Source organism: Microcaecilia unicolor, chromosome 8 (assembly GCF_901765095.1).
Source record: "Microcaecilia unicolor chromosome 8, aMicUni1.1, whole genome shotgun sequence".
In the NCBI taxonomy this organism is placed as follows: Eukaryota; Metazoa; Chordata; class Amphibia; order Gymnophiona; family Siphonopidae; genus Microcaecilia; species Microcaecilia unicolor.
In genome coordinates this window covers 121621861-121643517 of record NC_044038.1, presented here as the reverse complement: position 1 = coordinate 121643517, position 21657 = coordinate 121621861, and the positions used below count along the sequence as shown (strand labels likewise).

Below are 21657 nucleotides of genomic sequence, written 5' to 3'. Positions count from 1 at the left end.
AGCTTCCCCCCCTTCTCTCTGTCCCGGGCACTTCTCTGTGTCCTGGGCACTACGTCTCTCTCTTTCTTTCTCCCTGCAGCAGAGTGCACAGGACTCTGCTGGGCTGCCTTTGTTTCTTCTTTTTCTTTCTCTGCACATCTCCATCTTTAGCCACCAGAGCACCTGGCTCTGCTCCCCCCCATTCTCAGACAGCCCTATTCCAAGGTTTCTTTCTTCCTCTGAACAAACACCCTATCCTTTCTTTCTCCCACTAAACACACACCCAGAGACAGCCTGTACCAGTTACCTGTACTAAATGCTGTGAATCTATACATATCTGCAAATATAATATACTTTATATACCCTAAACCCGTGTGGATTGTGTATTCTTTAGGAACCCACTGCCTCTGTGAACTGGACTTGGGACCAACCCTAGACAACGATTGCTGACAACTGCGACTACTGCAAAGCACTTTGTAAACACCCTGGGTGCAGATGCAAGACCAAAAGGCAGTACACGGTACTGAAAGTGCTGTGTTCCCAGCCGAAATCGAAGATACCTCCTGTGAGCTGGAAGTATCGAGATGTGTGTGTAAGCATCAAGTCTAGAGAGCATAGCCAATCGTTTTCCTGAATCATGGGAAGAAGGGTGTCCAGTGAAACCATCTGGAACTTTTCTCAGACAAGGAATCTGTTCAGGGCTCTAAGGTCTAGGATGGGACGCATCACTCCTGTTTTCTTTTGCACAAGGAAGTACCTGGAATAGAATCCCAGCCCTTCTTCCCCTGGTGGAACAGGTTCGAATGCATTGGCGTTTAGAAGGGCAGAGTGTTCCTCTGTGTTACATCCCTCACCTGGTGCCAGGTCTGCACAGCCGATTCGCCGACGAGTCGTGGTCCGGCAAAGATAGCCGGCCATCTTGGTGTTGGTTAGCTTCAGGAGGAAAGGAGGGTCTGTTTCTGTTTCCTATTTCTGGCAACTGTCATCTCACAATGGAGAAGAGTAGTTAGTGGGGTTCCTCAGGGGTCTGTGCTAGGACCGCTGCTTTTTAATATATTTATAAATGATTTAGAGATGGGATTAACTAGCGAGGTAATTAAATTTGCTGATGACACAATGGAGAAGGGTAGTTAGTGGGGTTCCTCAGGGGTCTGTGCTAGGACCACTGCTTTTTAATATATTTATAAATGATTTAGAGATGGGAGTAACTAGCGAGGTAATTAAATTTGCTGATGACACAAAGTTATTCAAAGTCATTAACTCGCGACAGGATTGTGAAAAATTACAAGAGGACCTTACGAGACTGGGAGACTGGGCGGCTAAATGGCAGATGATGTTTAATGTGAGCAAGTGCAAGGTGATGCATGTGGGAAAAAAGAACCCGAATTATAGCTACGTCATGCAAGGTTCCACGTTAGGAGTTACGGACCAAGAAAGGGATCTGGGTGTCGTCGTCGATAACACGCTGAAACCTTCTGCTCAGTGTGCTACTGCGGCTAGGAAAGCGAATAGAATGTTGGGTATTATTAGGAAAGGTATGGAAAACAGGTGTGAGGATGTTATAATGCCGTTGTATCGCTCCATGGTGCGACCGCACCTTGAGGATTGTGTTCAATTCTGGTCGCCGCATCTCAAGAAAGATATAGTAGAATTGGAAAAGGTGCAGCGAAGGGCGACTAAAATGATAGCGGGTATGGGACGACTTCCCTATGAAGAAAGACTAAGGAGGCTAGGGCTATTCAGCTTGGAGACGAGACGGCTGAGGGGAGACATGATAGAGGTATATAAAATAATGAGTGGAGTGGAACAGGTGGATGTGAAGCGTCTGTTCACGCTTTCCAAAAATACTAGGACTAGGGGGCATGCGATTAAACTACAGTGTAATAAATTTAAAACAAATCGGAGAAAATATTTCATCACCCGTGTAATTAAACTCTGGAATTCATTGCCGTAAAATGTGGTGAAGGCAGTTAGCTTAGCAGAGTTTAAAAAGGGGTTGGACGGTTTCCTAAAGGACAAGTCCATAAACCGCTACTAAACGGACTTGGAAAAATCCCAAATCCCAGGAATAATATGTATAGAATGTTTGTACGTTTGGGAAGCTTGCCAGGTGCCCTTGGCCTGGATTGGCCGCTGTCGTGGACAAGATGCTGGGCTCGATGGACCCTTGGTCTTTTCCCAGTATGGCATTACTTATGTACTTATGTATGGGTTGGATCAATGGCCGCAGCCATCTTGGATAGATCAGGTCCTGGGAAGCCATCTTGGAGTAACGAGGTCAGGAAGGAAGCCCATATTTGGACGTAGGCACCTCTGCTGATTGGGGCAGCCATCTTGAATCAGCTGCACATGCTTGAGCCTAATTCCTCCACTACTTAAGACCCTGCCTTCAGTCCTTCGTTGCTTCGGCCTTCATTGTCTCAGAGGTCCACGCCGGAGTTCTGTTCACCAGCTTTCCTCAGTTCCTGTTTTCCTGTGTACCAGACCTCGGCTTGTTTTCCTGACCACGATTGTTTGCTGCCTGCCTAGACCTTGGACTGGTTTGACTATTCTTTGCCCTAAGGATTACTTGGCTATTGGACTGTGTCTGCTTGCCCGTCAGCCTGGTCAGTGGCTGTGCAACCCCGCCGGTTCCAGAAGTCCTGGTGGCCACCTGCAGCTGGAAGCTCAACTCTTGGTGAACGGTAGTCACTTTTCAGGTGAAGCTAGGGGTTGTCTGGCTGCCTGACCGAGTGCGGTGTCACTCCATCTCTGCCATGCTAAGTTGGGGCACAGGGGCTCACTCTACCGGGTCACAACACTCTGCAAGTACCTGCTTGTGCTGGGAGCTGTAAGAATGAGCTCCCGGTGGGCAATTTGGAGGTTTGGATTCCAGATTGAGGGTGTATCCTAACCAGACTATTTGAAGAACCTACCGGTCGGAGGTTATGAGAGGCCACCTTTGGTCAAAAAATATTAACCTCCCCCCCAACCGGCTAGTCGTCCAGCATGGACACTTTTACTGTGGCTATGCTTAACTGGAGCCAGTCAAAAGCCCGTCCCTTGCTTTTGCTGGGGAGCAGCTGGGGCCTTAGGTGCACGCTGTTGACGAGAACGAGCGCGCTGGGACTGAGTCTGGGTAGGCTGCCGAGAGACAGGACTGTATCTACGCCTAGCATAGGAATAGTGAACACTCCTCTTCCCTCTAAAAAAACCTCCTAGTTGAGGAGGTTGTAGCAGAAGACGCCTGGCGGGAGAGAGAATCCGTAGCATCATTATGCTTCTTGATGTAACATACATAGAAACATAGTAGGTGACGGCAGAAAAAGACCTGTATGGTCCATCCAGTCTGCCCAACAAGATAAACTCATATGCGCTACTTTATATGTATACCTGACCTTGATTTGTATCTACCATTTTCAGGGAAAAGACTGTAGAAGTCTGCCCAGCACTAGCCCCGCCTCCTAACTACTAGCCCCACCTCCCAACCACCGGTGTTGCCACCCAATCTCCGCTAAGCTTCTGGTCAACAAAATCCTCTACTTTCTCACCAAAAAGGTTGTGTCCCCCCCCCCCCCCCCCCGCAAGGAACATCCGCCATTCACTGCTGGACTGAATGATCCAGGTCAGAGACACGCAGCCATGAGAGTCTGTGCATCACTATACCCTGGGCAGTGATTCTGGATGCTACATCAAAAGTGTCGAACATGCCCCTGGCCAGGAACTTTTGACACGCCTTCTGCTGCCTGACCACCTGGCGAAAAGGCTTGGCCTGCTCCGGAGGGAGGGCATCAACCAAGCTGGACAGTTGCCTCACCGAGTTCTGCAAGTGGACGCTCGTGAAGAGCTGGTATGACTGAATTCAGGCAGCGAGCATAACGGCCTGATACATCTTCCTCTCAAAAGAGTCCAAAGTCCTAGCTTCTCTGCCTGGGGCGCTGAGGCATAGTCTCTAGTACTCTTGGCTCTTTTGAGGGTAGAGTCCACCACCATGGAATTGTGGGGTAACTGAGACCTCATCAACCCAGGTTCACCGTGGATCCGATACTGGGCACCAGCTTTCTTTGGAATCATGGGGCCAGACAGAGGGCATGACCAGTTCAGTATAAGGACTTCCTTCAGTACCCTATGTAGAGAACCTGTCACAGCCTCTCTACATGGAGAAGGATAGTCCAAGACCTTGAGCATGTCAGCCCTGGGCTCATCCTCAACCTCTATAGGGAAAGGAATAGTCGTAGCCATTTCCTGAACAAAAGATGTGAAGGACAGACTCTCCAGTGGAGATAGTCTCCTTTCTGGTGGAGGGGAAGGTTCAGAGGGAATCCCATAGGGCTCATCAGAAGAAAAGTACCTGGGATCTTCCTCCGACTCCCACGAACGTTCCTCTTCAGTATCAGATAAGACCTCTCTCAGGGCACTCCAAGACTGAGCCTGCCTTGACACCGAGGAACGACGTCCTCAATGGCAATGTCGAGAGGCCCATGCCCACCTGGACTGCAGCGAAGCTTCCTCTACCGACGTCGAAGGAGAGTCGACCTGGGTGGCAGCCGGCACCAAGGCTGGAGACCTCACCGCACGTGAAGGGCCAGATGCCGCTGCAACAGATGGTACAGAAGGTGCAAGCACCCCCGACACTGAAGCAGATTGGCGCAGCAATCCTTCCAGAAGCTCTGGAAGCAGGGCCCAGATGCGCTCGTCAAGAGCCACTATCGGAGAAGGCTGCGGGGTCAGTGGAACAACAGGTGGCAGAATCTGCCAAGGTTCGGGAGCAGGTACCAGGCTGCCAGGAGACCGACGCATCGGCACCTCCTGTATAGAGGGGGAGCGGTCCTCTCAGCACCAACGCTTCTTGGGAGCCATCGATGCCCCGGAGCTCCTGGCACCATTTGTTGAAGAACAATGATGGTGCTTCTTCGCCTTCGCTCGACACCTGTCGAGACTCCTCGGCACCGATGAGGACGACGTGGATTCCTCACATCTCCTCGGGGCCGGGTCCGACGAAGGTCAGTCCTAGGGGGCTTGCATAACAGGAGGCCTCGAGGCAGGTGGAGACCCACTCGACACCTCACTGCTCCCAGCACAAGTTGGTCTCTCGGCAGCCATTACTTCTTCTCCCGAATTCTATGCTTCCATCAATGTCGACGACCTCGGTACCGATGTCGATGTCGAAAGACCAGACCGAGCCCCAAAATGTTTTTCTCGCTGGGCTTCTCGAGACACTTGGGTCCGTTTTTTCATAGAAAAACACAGACTACAAGCGGCTGGGCTATGGTCAGGCCCAAGGCACTGGATACACCACGAGTTAGTATCGATACCTGAGATGGTCCGGTTGCACCGAGTACAACGTTTGTAGCCACTGGGTGTAATCGATGACATGGAAGGAAAAACGGCGTCGGCGAAATCAAATGACGTGATTGTACCAAAAAGAAGAGGGTACAAAAAGGGGAGAAGGCCGGCTGCATCGCAAAAGACATACAACTTAAAAGTTGGAGAAAATAACTAAAACCAAAAAATATATAAGAAACGCAAAAATTTAAAAAAAACAACCAAAGACTCTTGATCCCGGGCCAAAGCGAGGATCACAGGAGATACCTGTCGCACCTCACCACAGAAAAAAGAAAACTGAGGATGTGCGACAGGCAGGGAAATCTGTCTGCGTATGCACACCAGAAGACTCTAGCAAAACGTTTTTTTATATTTTGCTTGCAAAATGCTGCTTTCCGGGCCGACGCAGACGTCGACCCACATGTGAGAACAACCAGCCTGCTTGTCCTCAGACAACTCGTATAATCCCAACGTGCTTCCCGCTAATGACCACAAACTGCTTATAAAACAAGGGTCACTAGAACAGGAAAATGAATATGTTCAGATCTAATAGGGCACTAATCCATAAATTAAAGAAGTTATATAACGTTTACTCTGAATGGTCTCATTTGTAAATCTAAATGCAAAACATACAATCTTTGTTTTACACATTCCATTCCATTCAATTGTATTTATTTTTTTACTTATTTTTACAAGTAACTCATGTTATTCTAACAAGTCTGGTGAAATGTTTTCCACTGCTCCAATTACAGGAAATTTAACTTTTTTGTTGCTGTATGTAGTTTCTTGCCTTCAACACACCAAACATATTGCTAAACAGAAGTTTAATATGAAAGTTGGAAAGAAACCTAGAAAGAAATACAGTTAGCATTAACACTTTAAGAATCTAAAGATACCAAAAGAGAATCTTCTTGTGCATATCCTGTCTGATATTACACCAATCTACTCCACCTCCGATCAGGAAACCACCCCATATAGTCCTAAGTAGATTGTAAGCTCTGTCGAGCAGGGACTGTCTCTTCATGTTCAAGTGTACAGCACTGCGTACGTCTAGTAGCGCTTTAGAAATGATAAGTAGTAGTAGTACATTACTTTTTCCCCAGGACCAACCACACATTTTTATATTCAGCACAACACAAGAACATAAAACTAGCCATACTCAATCAGACCGATGGTCCATGTAGCCCAGTATCCTGCTTCCAACAGTGGCCAATCCAGGTCACAAGTACCTGGCAGAATGCCAAATAGTAGCAAGATTTCATGCTACTCATCCCAGGCAAGCAGTGGCAGAGATGACAGAACCGAGTTCCATTCCATTACTTAACAATACTCCCCTGCATCTTGACACAAATGATTAATAGTTGGTCCAAGCTATGCCTTTCCAAAAGTGTTCATTCATTCAGTAGCAATCTCAGACAGGACCAGTATTTGGTATGCTGGGGCCCACAGCAGAAACCAGGAGAGGGCCTCAAAGCCTTCTTCAGCTTTGGATAGGCTTGGGGATTCCAGGGCAAGTGCCTTGGCTTGCCCCCACCCTCCACCCACCTATTCCCAGAACCATGAACCCCAAAAACGTCTCCTGCATAGCAGCAAAAAGTCCAGACTTACAGTTCCTTGCTCCAGTAACAGCTGGCATTTGCTAAGGCATTCTGGGCTTTCAATGAGCTCCACTAGCACCTTCTCTGCTTGTACCCACTGTCCTAGATCTGTGCCTTCATACAGTTGAGTGCATAGAACTACCAGTTCAGATAGGCTCTGTAAATAGAGAGAGACATATAGCTATCTTCAGAGTTCAAACAAAAGATAACGTGACTGCCAGTTCGGCTGAACTTTTCACACCTATTATTCTGTATATTAGATCGCCTCAGGTAGGAGAACTTTAGCGGAAACAAGAGTGGAAAAATTGGTTTCTCTCACCTTCTTTCACGGTTTTACATTTATAGATGCGTTTCATAAAGTGACCCAAGACACAAGAACTACTATAGGTAAAGTTAATAAATTCTCCAGAGCAGAGATTAGAGCACAAATTCCTCAATCTCCACTAACATGAAGGCCGTACTGTGTGAAATTAAAACTGAACACATTTGTCCTGATTTTCTTTAATATATAGAGCTTTAATTAAGAGAATTGGATCCCGATAAATCAATATACAAATAATTCTTAATACAACCCCCTCCCACCCCCACCCAAACATCACATACCCACTGGATGCTACTTCCAAAATATCTGTTTGGTGGCTGGGTCTACAAAAGAGGTGGTACAGAACACAATTCATTAATTGGAGCGCTGTTAAAAATAAAATAAAACAATACAAAGTAAAGGTATTAATGTATTTGTCATGGTTGTGGCCGTGCCCCGTGCCTATACTCACCTCTCGTTCCAGTGACCAGGCCCTATGGCTGCTGTAGACTGCTTTTTCTCTGTTTCCCCAATCATGTTCCAGAAGTCATTCCAGTCCTATTCTGATATTCCAGCATTCTAGCCTTACTCTGGTGTTCCTGCTGCCAAACCTCATTCTTGGTTGTAACATCATCAGTAAAGTCCTTTATAAGCAACTTGGAACATTTATGCATTGCCTTTGCAACAGAAGTCTTCAGATGAGTTGTTGTCTGTGTGTGTTTGTTGCACTTCGAGCCTGCTCCTGCTTTGTCTCTTGTCTATAATCTTGCTTCTGCTTCAGCTCTGCTTGTCTTTTACTACAGTCCCTTCCCTGCATGTATTCTGCCCTGCCTGTCTTCAGCTTCAGTTCCACTACTGCTTGTTCCAGTTCTGCCTGCCTTCAGCTTCAGCTCCAGTCCTGCTTGTTCCAGTCCTGCTTATTCCAGTCCTGCCTGCCTTCAGCTCCCGTTCCAGTCCTTGTTCCAGTCCTGCCTGTCTTCAGCTCCAGTCCTGTCTGTCTTCAGCTTCAGTTCCAGTCCCGCTTGTTCCGGTCCTAACTGTCTTCAGCTTCGGTTCCAGTCCTGCCTGCCTTCGGATTCAGCTCCAGTCCAGCTTGTTCCAGTCCTACCTGTCTTCAGTTTCAGTCCAGCTTGTTCCAGTCCTGCCTGTCTTCAGTTTCAGTCCAGCTTGTTCCAGTCCTGCCTGATTTCAGCTTCGATTCCAGTCATGCTTATTCAAGTCCTGCCTGCAGCTTCAGTCCTGCTTGTTCCAGTCCTGCCTGTCTTCAGCTTCAGTTCCAGTTCTGCTTGTTCTGGTCCTGCCTGCCTTCAGCTTTAGGTCTGCTTGTTCCAGTCCTGCCTGGCTTCAGCTTCAGTTCGAGTCCTGCTTGTCTTCAGCTTCAGTTCCAGTCCTGTCTTCAGCTTCAGTTCCAGTTCTGCCTGCCTTCAGCTTCAGCTCCAGGCCTGCTTGTTTCAGTCCTGTCTTCAGCTTCAGTTCCACTACTGTTTGTTCCACTACTGCCTGTCTTCAGCTTCAGCTCCACTACTGCTTGTTCCAGCCTGCCTGTCTTCAGCTTCAGCTCCAGTCCTGCTTGTTCCAGTCCTGCTTGTCTTCAGCTTCAGTTTCAGTCCCGCTTGTTCCGGTCCTGCCTGTCTTGAGCTTCGGTTCCAGTCCAGCTTGTACCAGTCCTGTTTCCAGCCTCAATCCTTGTTTGGGTGGTTCGCCTGCTGCTGCCGGTTGCCGGCAGTGACTCACTACTCCTGACTCCATGACAGTATTATTCTCATCCTTTTCACTACTCTTAGATCTCTGCAGATAGGTAGACTGGCTGGGAATTTTTTATTTATTTTTACAGACAAGATTATTAGAAGTGCAACTAGTTCAAGGGAACATATGTTTTGTGCATGAACTTTGCACTCAGCCAATAACATAATCTGAGGGATGGAAGTTAGTCCAAATTGTGATCAGTTAACCAATTTCTTTAAGTCTAGGACTATAGAAGTGTTTCTGGGGTCACCTTTATGATCTGAGGCCTACCATGCTCTAAGCCATACTGTCATGGTTTCTGCAAAATTCACTGCCCTCCAGTTTTGTGGATTATGTGCTGTGCCATCAAGGACACCATTTGCCTGAATATCATCTTTGTTTATTATTCACTGTGTGGACCTGGGGCATGTGAGGTTCCCAGCTGAAGACTAAACTTGGAAAGCAACATTGTATCAGAACCAGTTAAAACCAGTCTGGCACTGAAGGAAGGAAGGAACTGGACCATCGAGCAGGCTGGTTAGATGGACTCAATACTTCTGATTGGGGCAGTGAAGACCTGAAGTAACAGCTAATGAGACAGTGTTCCTATCCTGCTTGTCAGACAGGTACTATGAGGAGTTGCAAGAAGGAATTATTGCATGTGCATCGGTGCCCATCAAAATAACTACCTTCTAAGCCTCTCTGCAAAAGACTGTACAGCCAGAGAAGACACTGCAGGCACAAGATTAGAAGATTTATGGACTCCATATACCTATGAACTCTGTCATCCCTGGGACCCACTGGGCGAGTTCTGGACACACTTCTATAGTTTGGGCTTAGCTAGAAATAGCCCCTTGTCCAATAAAAAGGGAAATCCGGTCTAATTAGCTTGTGTGAGGACTGTATTTTCACTTGTGCTGATATGCAGTGTATAGTTTTGTTCTTTGTTTTTAATTTATAAGAAGTCTTTATTGAAATACAGTGAATACAATAAACAAAAGGTACTGCACAAGATGGTAACAAGTCACAATTATACATGAGAATAAAACCCGAATGACCCCAAGTTCATTTACAGGAAAATACCCTTCTACATTTTAACAGAAATAGTATTACCAGTTCAAGCAAAATTTCAAACATAGACTCCAATATTTTAATGTTTTTGTGAAATTAACCTGAGTCCCCTCTTTAACCTCCCCCCAACCCACAACAGGTACAAAACTCTCCCCCCCTACTCCCCTATCCATCATCTCCTCCCCCCTCCCCCTTCAACTTTGACAATGCCGTAAAAAGGGCTCCTAAATTGCTTCCCACTTTGCCTCCGTATGACCTCTCACCGCCTGAAGTCTCTCCATTTCACAGATGAACCATAATTTGTTCAACCATCTCCACAGAGGAGGGACTTGCTTTGATTTCCAATAGCTTGCTAGCACAACACGCGCCGCCACCACTGCCTGCCTGGTCAGTAAGGCCTGAGACTGAGTCAACCCTGGCAGTTTTTTTGCAAAAATGAAAAACTCTGGAGACCACTTAATGGGCCTTTTAAACCAAGACTGCAATCTGTACTGTATTGCTTTCCAGTAAGCTCTAATTTTAAAACAGGACCACCAAATATGGCCCATCGTACCCTTTTGACCACAGCCACGCCAGCACAGTGGTGACACCCCAGGAAACATATGATGTAATCTAGCCAGAGTTAAATACCACCAGTAGAGTACTTTAATTACATTCTCCTGAAACTGAACTGAAATGGAAATCTTGGACCAATTATTCTCAAAAAGTGACCAATCCCCCTCCCCAATAGTCACCCCCAGTTCCTGCTGCCACCGCTCCCTATGTGCTAAAGTAAGGCCTAATTGCTCACGCATATGAGAATACAAACAAGTAATAAGGCCCCTAGTGGTTTTGGAGTCCTCACAGAGGTCCTCAAGGAACGTACTGTCTCGCACTATATTAGAATGGATCTCCCTGGAGTTAAGAAAATGTCTCAATTGAAAATAAGCAAACAACTCATTAGGTAAAATAGAGTATTGTTGTTGAAGAGTATCATACGAAAGCACCTGCCCATCATCAAATAGCTGACCCCATGTTACAAGACCCAAAGAATGCTACCTAGAGAAGGGCCCCGAGGAGATACCAGGAGGGAAGAGTGGATTGTTTGTTATCGGCGAAAGCCTAGATAAAACATCATCAGGCTTAGCAAACAATCCATCCCAATAAAAGAAAGTGGACAGAATCGAAGGGCACAAACCCCCACACAGTGGCCTATGTTTACGAGGAAGCCACAGCAAAGCACGGAGCGGACAAGAGCCCACCTCCACCTGCTCGAGCCCAACCCATAACTTGTGTGGATGATCCTGATACCATTCAAAAGCCGCTCGTGCCTGAGCAGCCTTGTAGTACCACAAAACATTTTGAACACCCAAACCCCCCTCCTCCTCTCTTTATAAAGTAAGGCCCTAGGCATACGAGGCCATACAAAGCGAACCAATTTATCCTGTACCCCCGCCAAAAAGCCCCTGGAAACCTTTATAGGTAAAACTTGAAAAAGGTACAGCAACCCTGGCAGTACATTCATCTTTAGCACCGCAATTCTATCTAACCAAGACAGGCCCGTGGTATCCCATCTCTCAAGATCCCTATAGATAACCTTCAAGAGAGGCGGATAGTTAGCTGCAAACAACTCTGAGAAGCAGTGGCGTCGCAAGGGCAGCTGACACCCGGGGCAGGTCGCCGCTGCGCACCCCCCCCCCCCCCGGGAGCAGTGCGGCGCACCCTCCCCCCTCTGGAGCGCAACCCCCCCCCCCCCCGAGAACATACCTGGAAGGCGGTGAGGGGCGGGTGGGAGAGCCAATCCGCCGAGTGCACGCCGCTGGGGGGTGTCGGTGCCTCGCTGGTTCCCTGCTCTCTCTGCCCCGGAACAGGTTCCGGGGCAGAGAGCGCAAGGAACCAGCAAGGCGCCGACACCCCCCAGCGGCGTGCACCCGGGGCGGACCGCCCCACCGCCCCCCCTTCCTACGCCACTGCTGAGAAGTTAGCAGTAATAGTGACCCCCAAATAAGCTAGACCTCCCTTTACCCACTTAAAGGAGAAGGATTCCTGAAGTATAATTTTGTTTTTTTTCTAAAACAATCATTGTAACTCAGAAATTGTTAGCACCTTTTACCATATAAGATCTATTTTTGGAGGAAGTGGCGTCACCGCTGAGAGATGGCTGCCTGATCGCGGAGCTCTGCCAGTGCTTACGAATCAAGAATCGATTCCTCCTAGGAAAACGTTTGTTTTCACTCCAAACCTATAGTGATAGTTGCCAAGGAGAATGACGACCCGGAAAAAGCTCGAAAAGGTCCGGTGCAAAGCTGACAAGCAGAAAGCGGGAACAACCCTGGAATGCAGGGCGGCGATGCAGGGAGCAAAAATGGTGGCGGAAAACTCGGATACAGATCCAGACCATGAGGAGCAATTGGAGAGTGATGCTGAGCTTACGAAAAAGGACGTTGCCTGGTGGTTTAAGGATCTAAAAGCAGAATTGATGAATACCAAACGAGAGATCAAATCAGCGGTAGCAGAGCTCCGAGGGGAGGTGAGAGACATTGGAAACAGGGTGGCTGAAATGGAGGAAAAGGTGGAGGGAGTAGTGGATGAGGTGCAAAATATTAAAACTTCTTTAAAGAGGGAGAAGCAGTTAAGATTGGACATGGAGCTGAAGGTGGAAGACTTAGAAAATAGATCAAGAAGAAACAATCTAAGATTTAAAGGAGTTCCTGAGGAAGACCAGTTTAAAGACAGTGCTAAAGTGATACGAGAGATCTGTGATTTTATTCAACAATCTGGAGAAATTTCCCATGGGGACAAAAGAGTTGAAGCCATAGATCTGGACAGAGCACACAGAAGCTTGGGACCTCGGAGAGGGGAAATGCCTAGAGATATAATAGTATGCTTCCATGACTTCACAGTAAAGGAAGCAATCTGGAAAAAAGCCAGGAATATGGGAGAAATTGCTTGGAAAAATTGCAAACTTAAAGTTTTTCAGGATTTAGCCCAGGAGACCTTGCGGCGATGAAGAGACTTCAAAGATGTGACGGCTTACTTGCAAGAAGGCGGGCTTAAGATATCAATGGCTACTTCCATTTGGACTGCAATTAACAGTAGGATCCCAATCCAGGAAGGTTCAAACTGTGGCGGGTGCCCGAAAGGCCTTATCAGAGCTTGGATGGACAGATCTACCGGCAGAAGGAGTAGAGTCGCAAAACGAAACCCTGGGTTCCTCAGTGCCAGTTCAAACAGGATGTAAAAACGTAAACAGGGAGAAGAGGCGTGCTTCTCCTATAGCAGCATCAAGCCGGGAGCTGAGTAAGTTATGGACATACTGACCTGGGGGGGTGCTGTAGCAGTCCATTTATTTATTTATTTATTTATTGCATTTGTACCCCACATTATCCCACCTTTTTGCAGGCTCAATGTGGCTTACAGAGTAGGGTTATGTTAAAGTCAGTACATGATTAAAATACAGTTGATCAAGGGCTGAGGTAAACAAGGAGTTAGCTAAAGTTAGTACATGATTAAGAGATAGTTGATCATGAGCTGAGGTAAACAAGGCGTTAGATGGACAGATGCTGGGTGGCTTATGTGAAGTGTTTTAGGTGTGCTTGGGTGGTTTGGGGATGATTAGTATCATTGAGGGTGACTTTTGTAAGCTTTGTTAAAGAGGTGTGTTTTCAGAGCTTTGCGGAAGCTGGTTAGATTGTTCATGGTTTTCAGGGCCTTGGGTAGCGCATTCCAAGAATGTGTGCTTTTGTATGCAAAGGTCGTAGCATAAGCCTGTTTGTATTTCACTCCTTTGCAGCTGGGGAAATTCAGGTTGAGGAATTTGCGGGCTGATCTTTTGGCGTTTCTGGGCGGTAGGTCCACTAGGTTTAGCATGTATAGTGGGGCGTCTGCATGAATGATTTTGTGCACGGTTGTGCAGATCTTGAATTCAATGCGTTCCTTGAGCGGAAGCCAATGTAGTTTCTCTCTTAGGGGCTTCGCACTTTCAAATTTAGGCTTTCCAAAGATGAGTCTGGCTGCCGTGTTTTGGATTGTTTGAAGTTTTTTGATGGTCTGCAACAGAGCGTTGCAGTAGTCCAGGTGGCTTATTACTAGCGACTGAACCAGGGTGCGAAAGACGTTTCTTGGGAAAAAAGGTTTCATTCTTTTGAGTTTCCACATCGATTGGAACATTTTTTTTGTTGTGTTCTTCACGTGGGTATCAAGTGTGAGGTTTCGATCAATGGTGACTCCGAGAATTTTCAGGTTTTCTGAGATAGGAAGTGTACAGTGAGGTGTGGTTATGGTGGAGTAGTTGTTTGTGTTGTATTGGGAGGAGAGAACTAGGCATTGGGTTTGTTCTGCATTGAGCTTTAACCGGAATGAGTCCGTCCATGAGTGCATGATCTGGAAGCTCTGGCTGATCTCGTTGTTTATTTCGTTTAAGTCACTCTTAAACGGGATGTAGATTGTGATGTCGTCAGCATATATGTATGGGTTGAGGTTTTGATTAGCCAAGTGTTTGGCTAGTGGTATCATCATTAGGTTGAAGATTGTGGGTGAAAGGGGGGAACCTTGAGGTACTCCACATTCCGGTGTCCAAGGCAGTGATCTGGCAGTATTCGTTATAACTTGGAAGGATCTAGTAGTGAGGAATCCTTTGAACCATTTGAGAACTGAGCCTCCGATTCCGAAGTATTCTAGTATGTGTATTAGTATTCTATGATCCACTGGACATGTCAAATTGTAATATGAGTATGTTCTTGCTGGTTGCAATTGGTTTTTTTTGAAGGAGTTCATTGCAGACACAAGTACGGTTTCGGTGCTATGATTTGATCGGAAACCTGACTGTGACTCGTGTAAGATGGAGTGTTTGGTCAAATAGTCCGTAAGTTGCTTCGTCACTATTCCTTCCATCAACTTTGTAGTGAGTGGGATAGAGGCGACTGGTCGGTAATTAGTTAAGTCCATTGAGCTTTTCTTGGCATCTTTTGGCAGCGGAGTGAGTAATATGTTTCCATTTTCCGTAGGGAAGAGACCATGTAGGAGTCTATAGTTTATTTGATTCGTGAGGTCTTTTTTGAATTGTTTGGGTGCAACTCTTATTAGACTGGTAGGGCAAACGTCGAGTTTGCATTGCGATTTGCATAACTACAAGTGTGGAAATGGAAAGCTGAATGGAGGAGTGAATGGTTGAAGGTTGAATTGAAAGGGGGGGAACCAGCAGTTGAGACATTTACATGGCCCCTCGGTGCTGACACACTTCCTTGGGGAGCTCACTGGCTGGAAGGGGAGGAGGCCGGTTGTCGAGAGTGCATGGGGGGGGGGGGAGGGTGGGTTAATGGAATGTCAATGGCTTAAATAACCCAGGAAAGAGAAGCATTATCTTTCGGGAACTTGGGGGTTTAAAATGGGATGTTGTTATGCTTCAAGAAACACATATACAAAAGAGAGACGCACCACTACTCAGGCACAAGAGTTATAAGGAATGCTATTCTTTAGCCGACCTCAGGGGAGGCAAGAAAGGAGGACTAGTCACATATATTTGAAAAGGAGTTCCTTTTATCAAGGAAAGTGTATATACAGAGGCCCAGGGGAGATGCATAGCGATAAAAGGGAAGTTATATATCCAACCAGTAACAATTATCAACTTGTATGCTCCCAATACAGGTCAGGGTCAATTCTTTGATCTACTACGAGAGGAGCTGATAGAGTTTGTATCTGGTAGAGTCATTATGGGGGGAGACTTTAATCTAACAGCGACAGGACTTGATCACTCCAAGGGCAGGGCAAGGGACACCTGGACACATAGAGGCAAACTAATGGCACTGGTTAGGGAGCTGGATTTAATAGATGTGTGGAGATTACAACATCCTAGGCAACGAATCTTCTACTTTTACTCATTTGCACAGCAAACATATACACGCATAGATATGATCTGGTGTAGTCATTCTTTATGGGGACAGGTACGGGAAACTGAAATAGAGAACATTCACACCTCTGATCATGCACCGATTTGGGTTTCACTCTCTGGGCTGGAGAAGGAAAGTAAAAATATGTTCTGGAGATTAAATGAATCTATACTAAGTGAGGCGAAGACATGTGGGGAACTGAGGGGGATCATTAAAGAATATATGGAATTCAATGACAATGGAGAGGTAACTGATGGAAATTTATGGGATGCCCTTAAGACAGTTGTTCGGGGGCACCTAATTAAATGGGGTGCTACTCGTAAGAGGGAGCGGTGTGCTCAGGAGTTGGAGCTTCAAGGGAAATTGGCCAGGTTTGAGGCGTTACACCGGGGGGGGGGGGGGGAGAACCCAGAAATTCTTCCTAAATTATTGGATTGCAGAGCGGAACTACAAAAATTACAGGTGGAGAGAATGGAGTATTCCAGACGTTTGCTCCAGCAAAAATTTTTTTAGTTCAGTAATAAATCAGGAAGTATGTTGGCCCGCTTTCTTAGGCAGCGACAGCATCAAAGTACGATAACAACCATAAAAGGAGCGGGTGGGACACTAATACACCAGGATAGAGTAATTAGAGAGCAATTTGTCCAATATTACACCACTCTTTAGGGGGGAAGGAGTATCCAAATTTGAAACCCAGAAATACTTAAAGGAATTAGGACTTCAGAGACTTTCTGATAAGCAGAGGGAGGAGCTAGAGTGCCCCATTTCTCATATGGAAATGATAAAAGTGATTAAAGGTCTTAAAGGGGGAAAGGCCCCGGGGTTGGACGGGTATACGGCCAAATTCTATAAAATATTCGCTTCAGAGTTGGTACCAATCTTGAGTAGGGTGGGAAATAATTGTTTCACAGGAGGTTCCTTTCCCTCTAGGATGCATGAGGCGGGGATATCGGTACTTTTAAAACCAGGACGAGATCCCGTGGTATGTGGTTCGTCCAGACCGATATCCTTGCTAAATGTAGATATTAAAATATTGGCCAAAATTATGGCAAATCGATTTGAGAAAGTACTACTGCAGTTAGTTCATGTAGATCAATCTGGTTTTGTACCCGGGAGACAAGTAGTAAATAATATCAGACAGTCCTTACGTATTCTCTGGGAAGCCCAATGACAGAAGGTCCCACTGGCTTTGTTGACCACTGACGCCGAGAAGGCATTTGATAGGGTAGATTGGTCATATCTGTGGGAAGTTTTAAATTCAATGGGGTTGGGAGCTAAGTTTGTGGGATGGCTTAAATGTCTATGAATTTCCTGTGGCCCGAGTTAAGGTTAATGGGGGATATTCTGAACAGTTCAGGATTTACAGGGGTACTCGCCAGGGTTGCCCTCTGTCTCCCCTGTTATTTGCTGTTTCTATTGAGCCATTAGCAGAGCAGGTAAGATCCCTAACGGATATAAGAGGAATTCAGGTGGGGGGGGATAGAACGTAAGATAGCAATGTTCGCAGATGATGTTTTATGTAGGTAATCCTTTGCTCACTTTGCCCATTATAATTAGGGAGCTTAAGAAATTTGGGGGGTTGTCTGGCTTTTTTTTTTTTAATTTGTAGAAGTCTTTATTGAATAATAGTGATACAGAACTGAAAAAATATATATATTCAGTTCAACTCAACGCATCTTTGAACAAGTATCAAAAATTTTCACCAATTACATTCTTGAACAGATAGTGAGATCCTGTATCCATTTTAATTGAAGTCTAATGCCACTTCAAGACATTTTTAATTTTCTTATTAAGATACCTACCTCCTAACTCTACCTAACCCTCCCTTTTAACCCTGTACCACCCTCCCCCAACCCCCATCCCCCCCACCATTTTTATATCTTCCATCAAGCACATGCACTCAAAAAGGATTTCCAGGCCTTTTCCCACTCAGGCAAGGAGTGTCGTTTAATAGCTGTCAATCTCTCCATCTCACATATCTCACTTTCGTAATCCAGGACACCAGTGAGGGAACCTGCTCCACCTTCCACTGCTGAGCCAAATTCATGCGGGCAGCATGTAGGGACCCCCTCACAAGGACCCACTGACTAGCCGTAAGACCGTCCGGCCTCCGACCCAAAATGAAAATCAAAGGATGCCACTGCACAGCTCTTCCTGTCCAGACTTGAAGTCGTGACTGCACACTTTTCCAATATGCCTGCGCCTTAGGGCAGGTCCACCAAATGTGTCCCATAGTTCCCACTCCTCCACACTTTCTCCAACACTCTTTTAAAACATGGGCATACATGTGATGTAACCTTAGCGGCGTAAGGTACCATCTATAAAATATTTTAATAGTGTTTTCCTTCACGGATACAGCCCGAGAGGATCTCAAGATCGTCCTCTCAAGCCTAAGCCAGTCCGGCTCCAGCAAGGTGAAATTTAATTCCTGTTCCCACTGCTGCCGGTGCAAGGTGTATGGCTTGAGATGAGTACCGAAGAATTCGTACAGGTAAGTAATCATACCCCGCGTGGTCCGTGTCTCTACACATACTTCTTCCAGAGCATGTATCTCTCTTTTCATACATTCTACATAACTTGGTCCCTGCAGGAAGTGTTGTAATTGTATGTATGCGTATCTGTCATCAGACCTAAGCCCGTAATCTTCTACCAGTCTGTCAAATGATATCATATCTATTCCCACATGCAATTGCCCGCACAGATCTAACCCCAATTTGGCCCACCGTCGAAATGTGGTATTTCCCACTCCCGGACTAAACCTTGGGTTGTCCACTATGGGTGCCAACCTGGACACCAAGGGCTGGCGCTCCACGAACATACGGTCCCAATAGTGGAATGTAGCCTGTACAGTTGGTGGAAATTTATCTACCTGTCCTCTTTGTTTACCAGGTAACCACATTAAATGCCCTAATGTTCGAGACCCGACCAATGCTTGTTCAATGCTCACCCATATTTTATGATCTTCCTTTCGGAACCATTCCACCGCTGCTCTCGACTGCACCGCGCAGTAATACCCAAATAGTTTGGGAACCCCCAGGCCCCCCTCCCTCTTACTTTTATATAAAAACACTCATGGTAAACGCGGTCTTTTATTGTTCCAGATAAATCGAACCAGACTGTCCTGGAGTCCTGACAAGAAGGTTCTTGGCAATCTAAGTGGGAGTACCTGGAACAAGTATAACAGCCGAGGCAAAATATTCATTTTAAGGGCCACTATCCGCCCCATCCAAGACAATCCCATTGGCATCCATCTTTCCAAATCCCACCTTACTTCTTTCTGAAGGCCCGGATAATTAACATCAAACACCGCGGACAAGTTATTCGGAATTTGCACCCCCAGATATCTTATTGCCCGCTCCTCCCATTTAAAAGCAAAAGATGTTTTCAATGAATCTAACAGTGCCTCCGGAACTCCCACCACTAGGCCAACCGATTTACTGGCATTGAGTTTATATCCTGACACTCGAGTGTATCTCTCTATCTCTCGCATGACATTAGGGAAGGATATCAACGGTTTAGTCAGTGACAAAAGTACATCGTCCGCGAATAACGCAATTTTATGTTCCTGTCCTTCCACCCTGACCCCCGCTATGTCGACATTCTCCCGTATGGCCTCCGCTAGAGGCTCCATCGCCAGTGCAAATAGGAGGGGGGACAACAGGCACCCCTGCCTTGTACCGCGCCCCAGCTTAAATGCCGCCGAGTTCCTTCCGTTGACCCTCACACACGCCCTTGGGGATGTGTAGAACGCTCGAATCCAAGACCTATAAAACTGTCCAATCCCCACTCTCTGAAGGACCTTGTCCAGATAGCCCCAGTGGACCCGATCGAAGGCCTATTCTGCATCTAGGCCTAACAGCACCATCGGGCAAGCTTTCTTTTGTGCCTGATACACTAGGTCCAACATTCTTCGTATATTATCCCCTGCCTGTCTTTTAGCCACAAATCCAACCTGATCCGGATGGATCAAGCATGGGAGCATCCCACCCAAATGGTTCACTAGTACGTTTGCTAATATTTTTACATCAGTGTTAAGTATTGATATTGGTCTATATGCAGCACAGTCCGTTTTATCTTTGCCCAGTTTCGGTATGACTGCTACCCAGGCCTCCATTATGGTCTTAGGGAGAGGGGCACCTGCTCTCACCGAGTTAATAACCAATGTAAGGTATGGGGCCAATATCCCCCCAAATGTTTTTAAAAATTCATTGGTAAATCCATCTAGGCCCGGCACCTTCCCTGTTGGCAATGTATTGATAACCTGAATCACTTCAGCCACCTGCACCGGGGCTTCCAGGTCCCTCTTTTGCTGTTCCGTCAGCACTGTCAGTCCCCTGTCATTCAAATAATCATCTATTTCCCCTGTCTGTACAGCAGCATCCTCCGAGTATAGAGATTCATAGTATTGTGCAAATCTTTCCCTAATCTGTGTTGAGGTGTGCAACATGTTTCCCTTGTCATTCTTCACTCTCAAAATGTGTCTGTTCACTCTCATCTTCCTCAATTTGTTAGCCAATAAGCGCCCTGGTTTATTTGTGGACTCATAATATACCTGTTTCAAACGTGTGTGTACAAATTTCAAGCTTTCTTCATGCATGTCTGCTATCTCTATTCTCACTGCTTGGAGCTTTCGGTAGTCAGACACCGAGCCAGTGGCCCTATATCTGACCTCCAAGGCCCCCAATCTCTCCATGCATTGAGCCAAACGCTGCTTATGTATTCTATTCCTCTGGCTAGCACTCTTAATAAATTAACCTCTGGCTACCGCCTTAAAGACGTCCCACACTATGTCTAGTTCCGGCCCTGAGTCCATATTAAGCTCAAAGTACTCTTGTACTACTGACGTGAATTTAGCCACAGTGGCCGGGTCCTGCAATAGACAATTATTTAGTGTCCATCTTTTATCTCTCGTTTCCTCTCTCAAAGAGGGGAGGGTGGTCCACATCGGAGCATGGTCTGAAATAGTAATATGACCTATGTGAGATTCTCCTCCCCCCTCCGAGAGAGTCTTATCGACAAATACATAATCCAATCTAGAATAGGAAAGATGCACCTGGGAATAATAAGTGTAGTCCCTCCTTCTAGGGTGTCCCACTCTCCACACATCATATAACCCCATCTCATCTACAAAATTCTTCAGGGATCGAGATATTTTCAAGTCATTTGGAGCTGGAGGTGCTGACTGGTCTAATCCAAGTTGCATGGTAGCATTAAAGTCTCCAGCCACCAGCAGCTTCCCTCTAACAAAGGCCTGTAGTTCTCTGCGGAGTCGCACAAAAAAGCGCTCCTGTCGCTCATTAGGGACTTACACATTGACCAATGTGTATTCCTCCTGCTCCAAAAGGACATGCAAAAATAGATATCGTCCCTCCGCTTCCCTTCTCACATGCAATATCTGAGCCTGTACATCTCTATGAAGCATGATAGCCACTCCTCTCTTTTTGGCTCCCTTTGCATCCGAAGCAAAATACACCCTCGGATATTGCTTAAAGGCTACATATTTCTCATGTGTTTTTAGGAAATGGGTTTCTTGTAGGAATACCACATGTGGGTGCATCATACGTAGTTCCCTCCCCAAGGCATGTCGTTTATACGGAGAGTTCAAGCCTTTTACATTTTAAGTTAGCAACTTAAAATCAGCCATCTACCTCTGCATTGCAGTACCTCTTGTTGATGAAAGGTTTATTTTAATCCAATAGTCCACTCCCTCTTACCCATCCCCCTCCCCACTTCCTCCCTCCCAATCTAGCCCCATAACCTTGTCCCTATCTCCCCATCCTATCTGCACCCCACCCCCTACCATCCCAATCCC

The 21657-nt window shown here is 46.4% G+C and overlaps 1 protein-coding gene across 1 annotated transcript in view; it reads right to left on the bottom strand.

Moving 5' to 3' along the window:
• The window catches only part of LOC115476816 (ran-binding protein 17-like), a 63441-nt gene that overhangs the window by 4503 nt on the left and 37281 nt on the right, over positions 1-21657 (bottom strand). The window contains exon 2 of the mRNA XM_030213390.1: positions 6892-7038. Within this exon, the coding sequence (XP_030069250.1) occupies positions 6892-7038 (147 nt within the window). The remainder of the gene's footprint in view (positions 1-6891; positions 7039-21657) is intronic.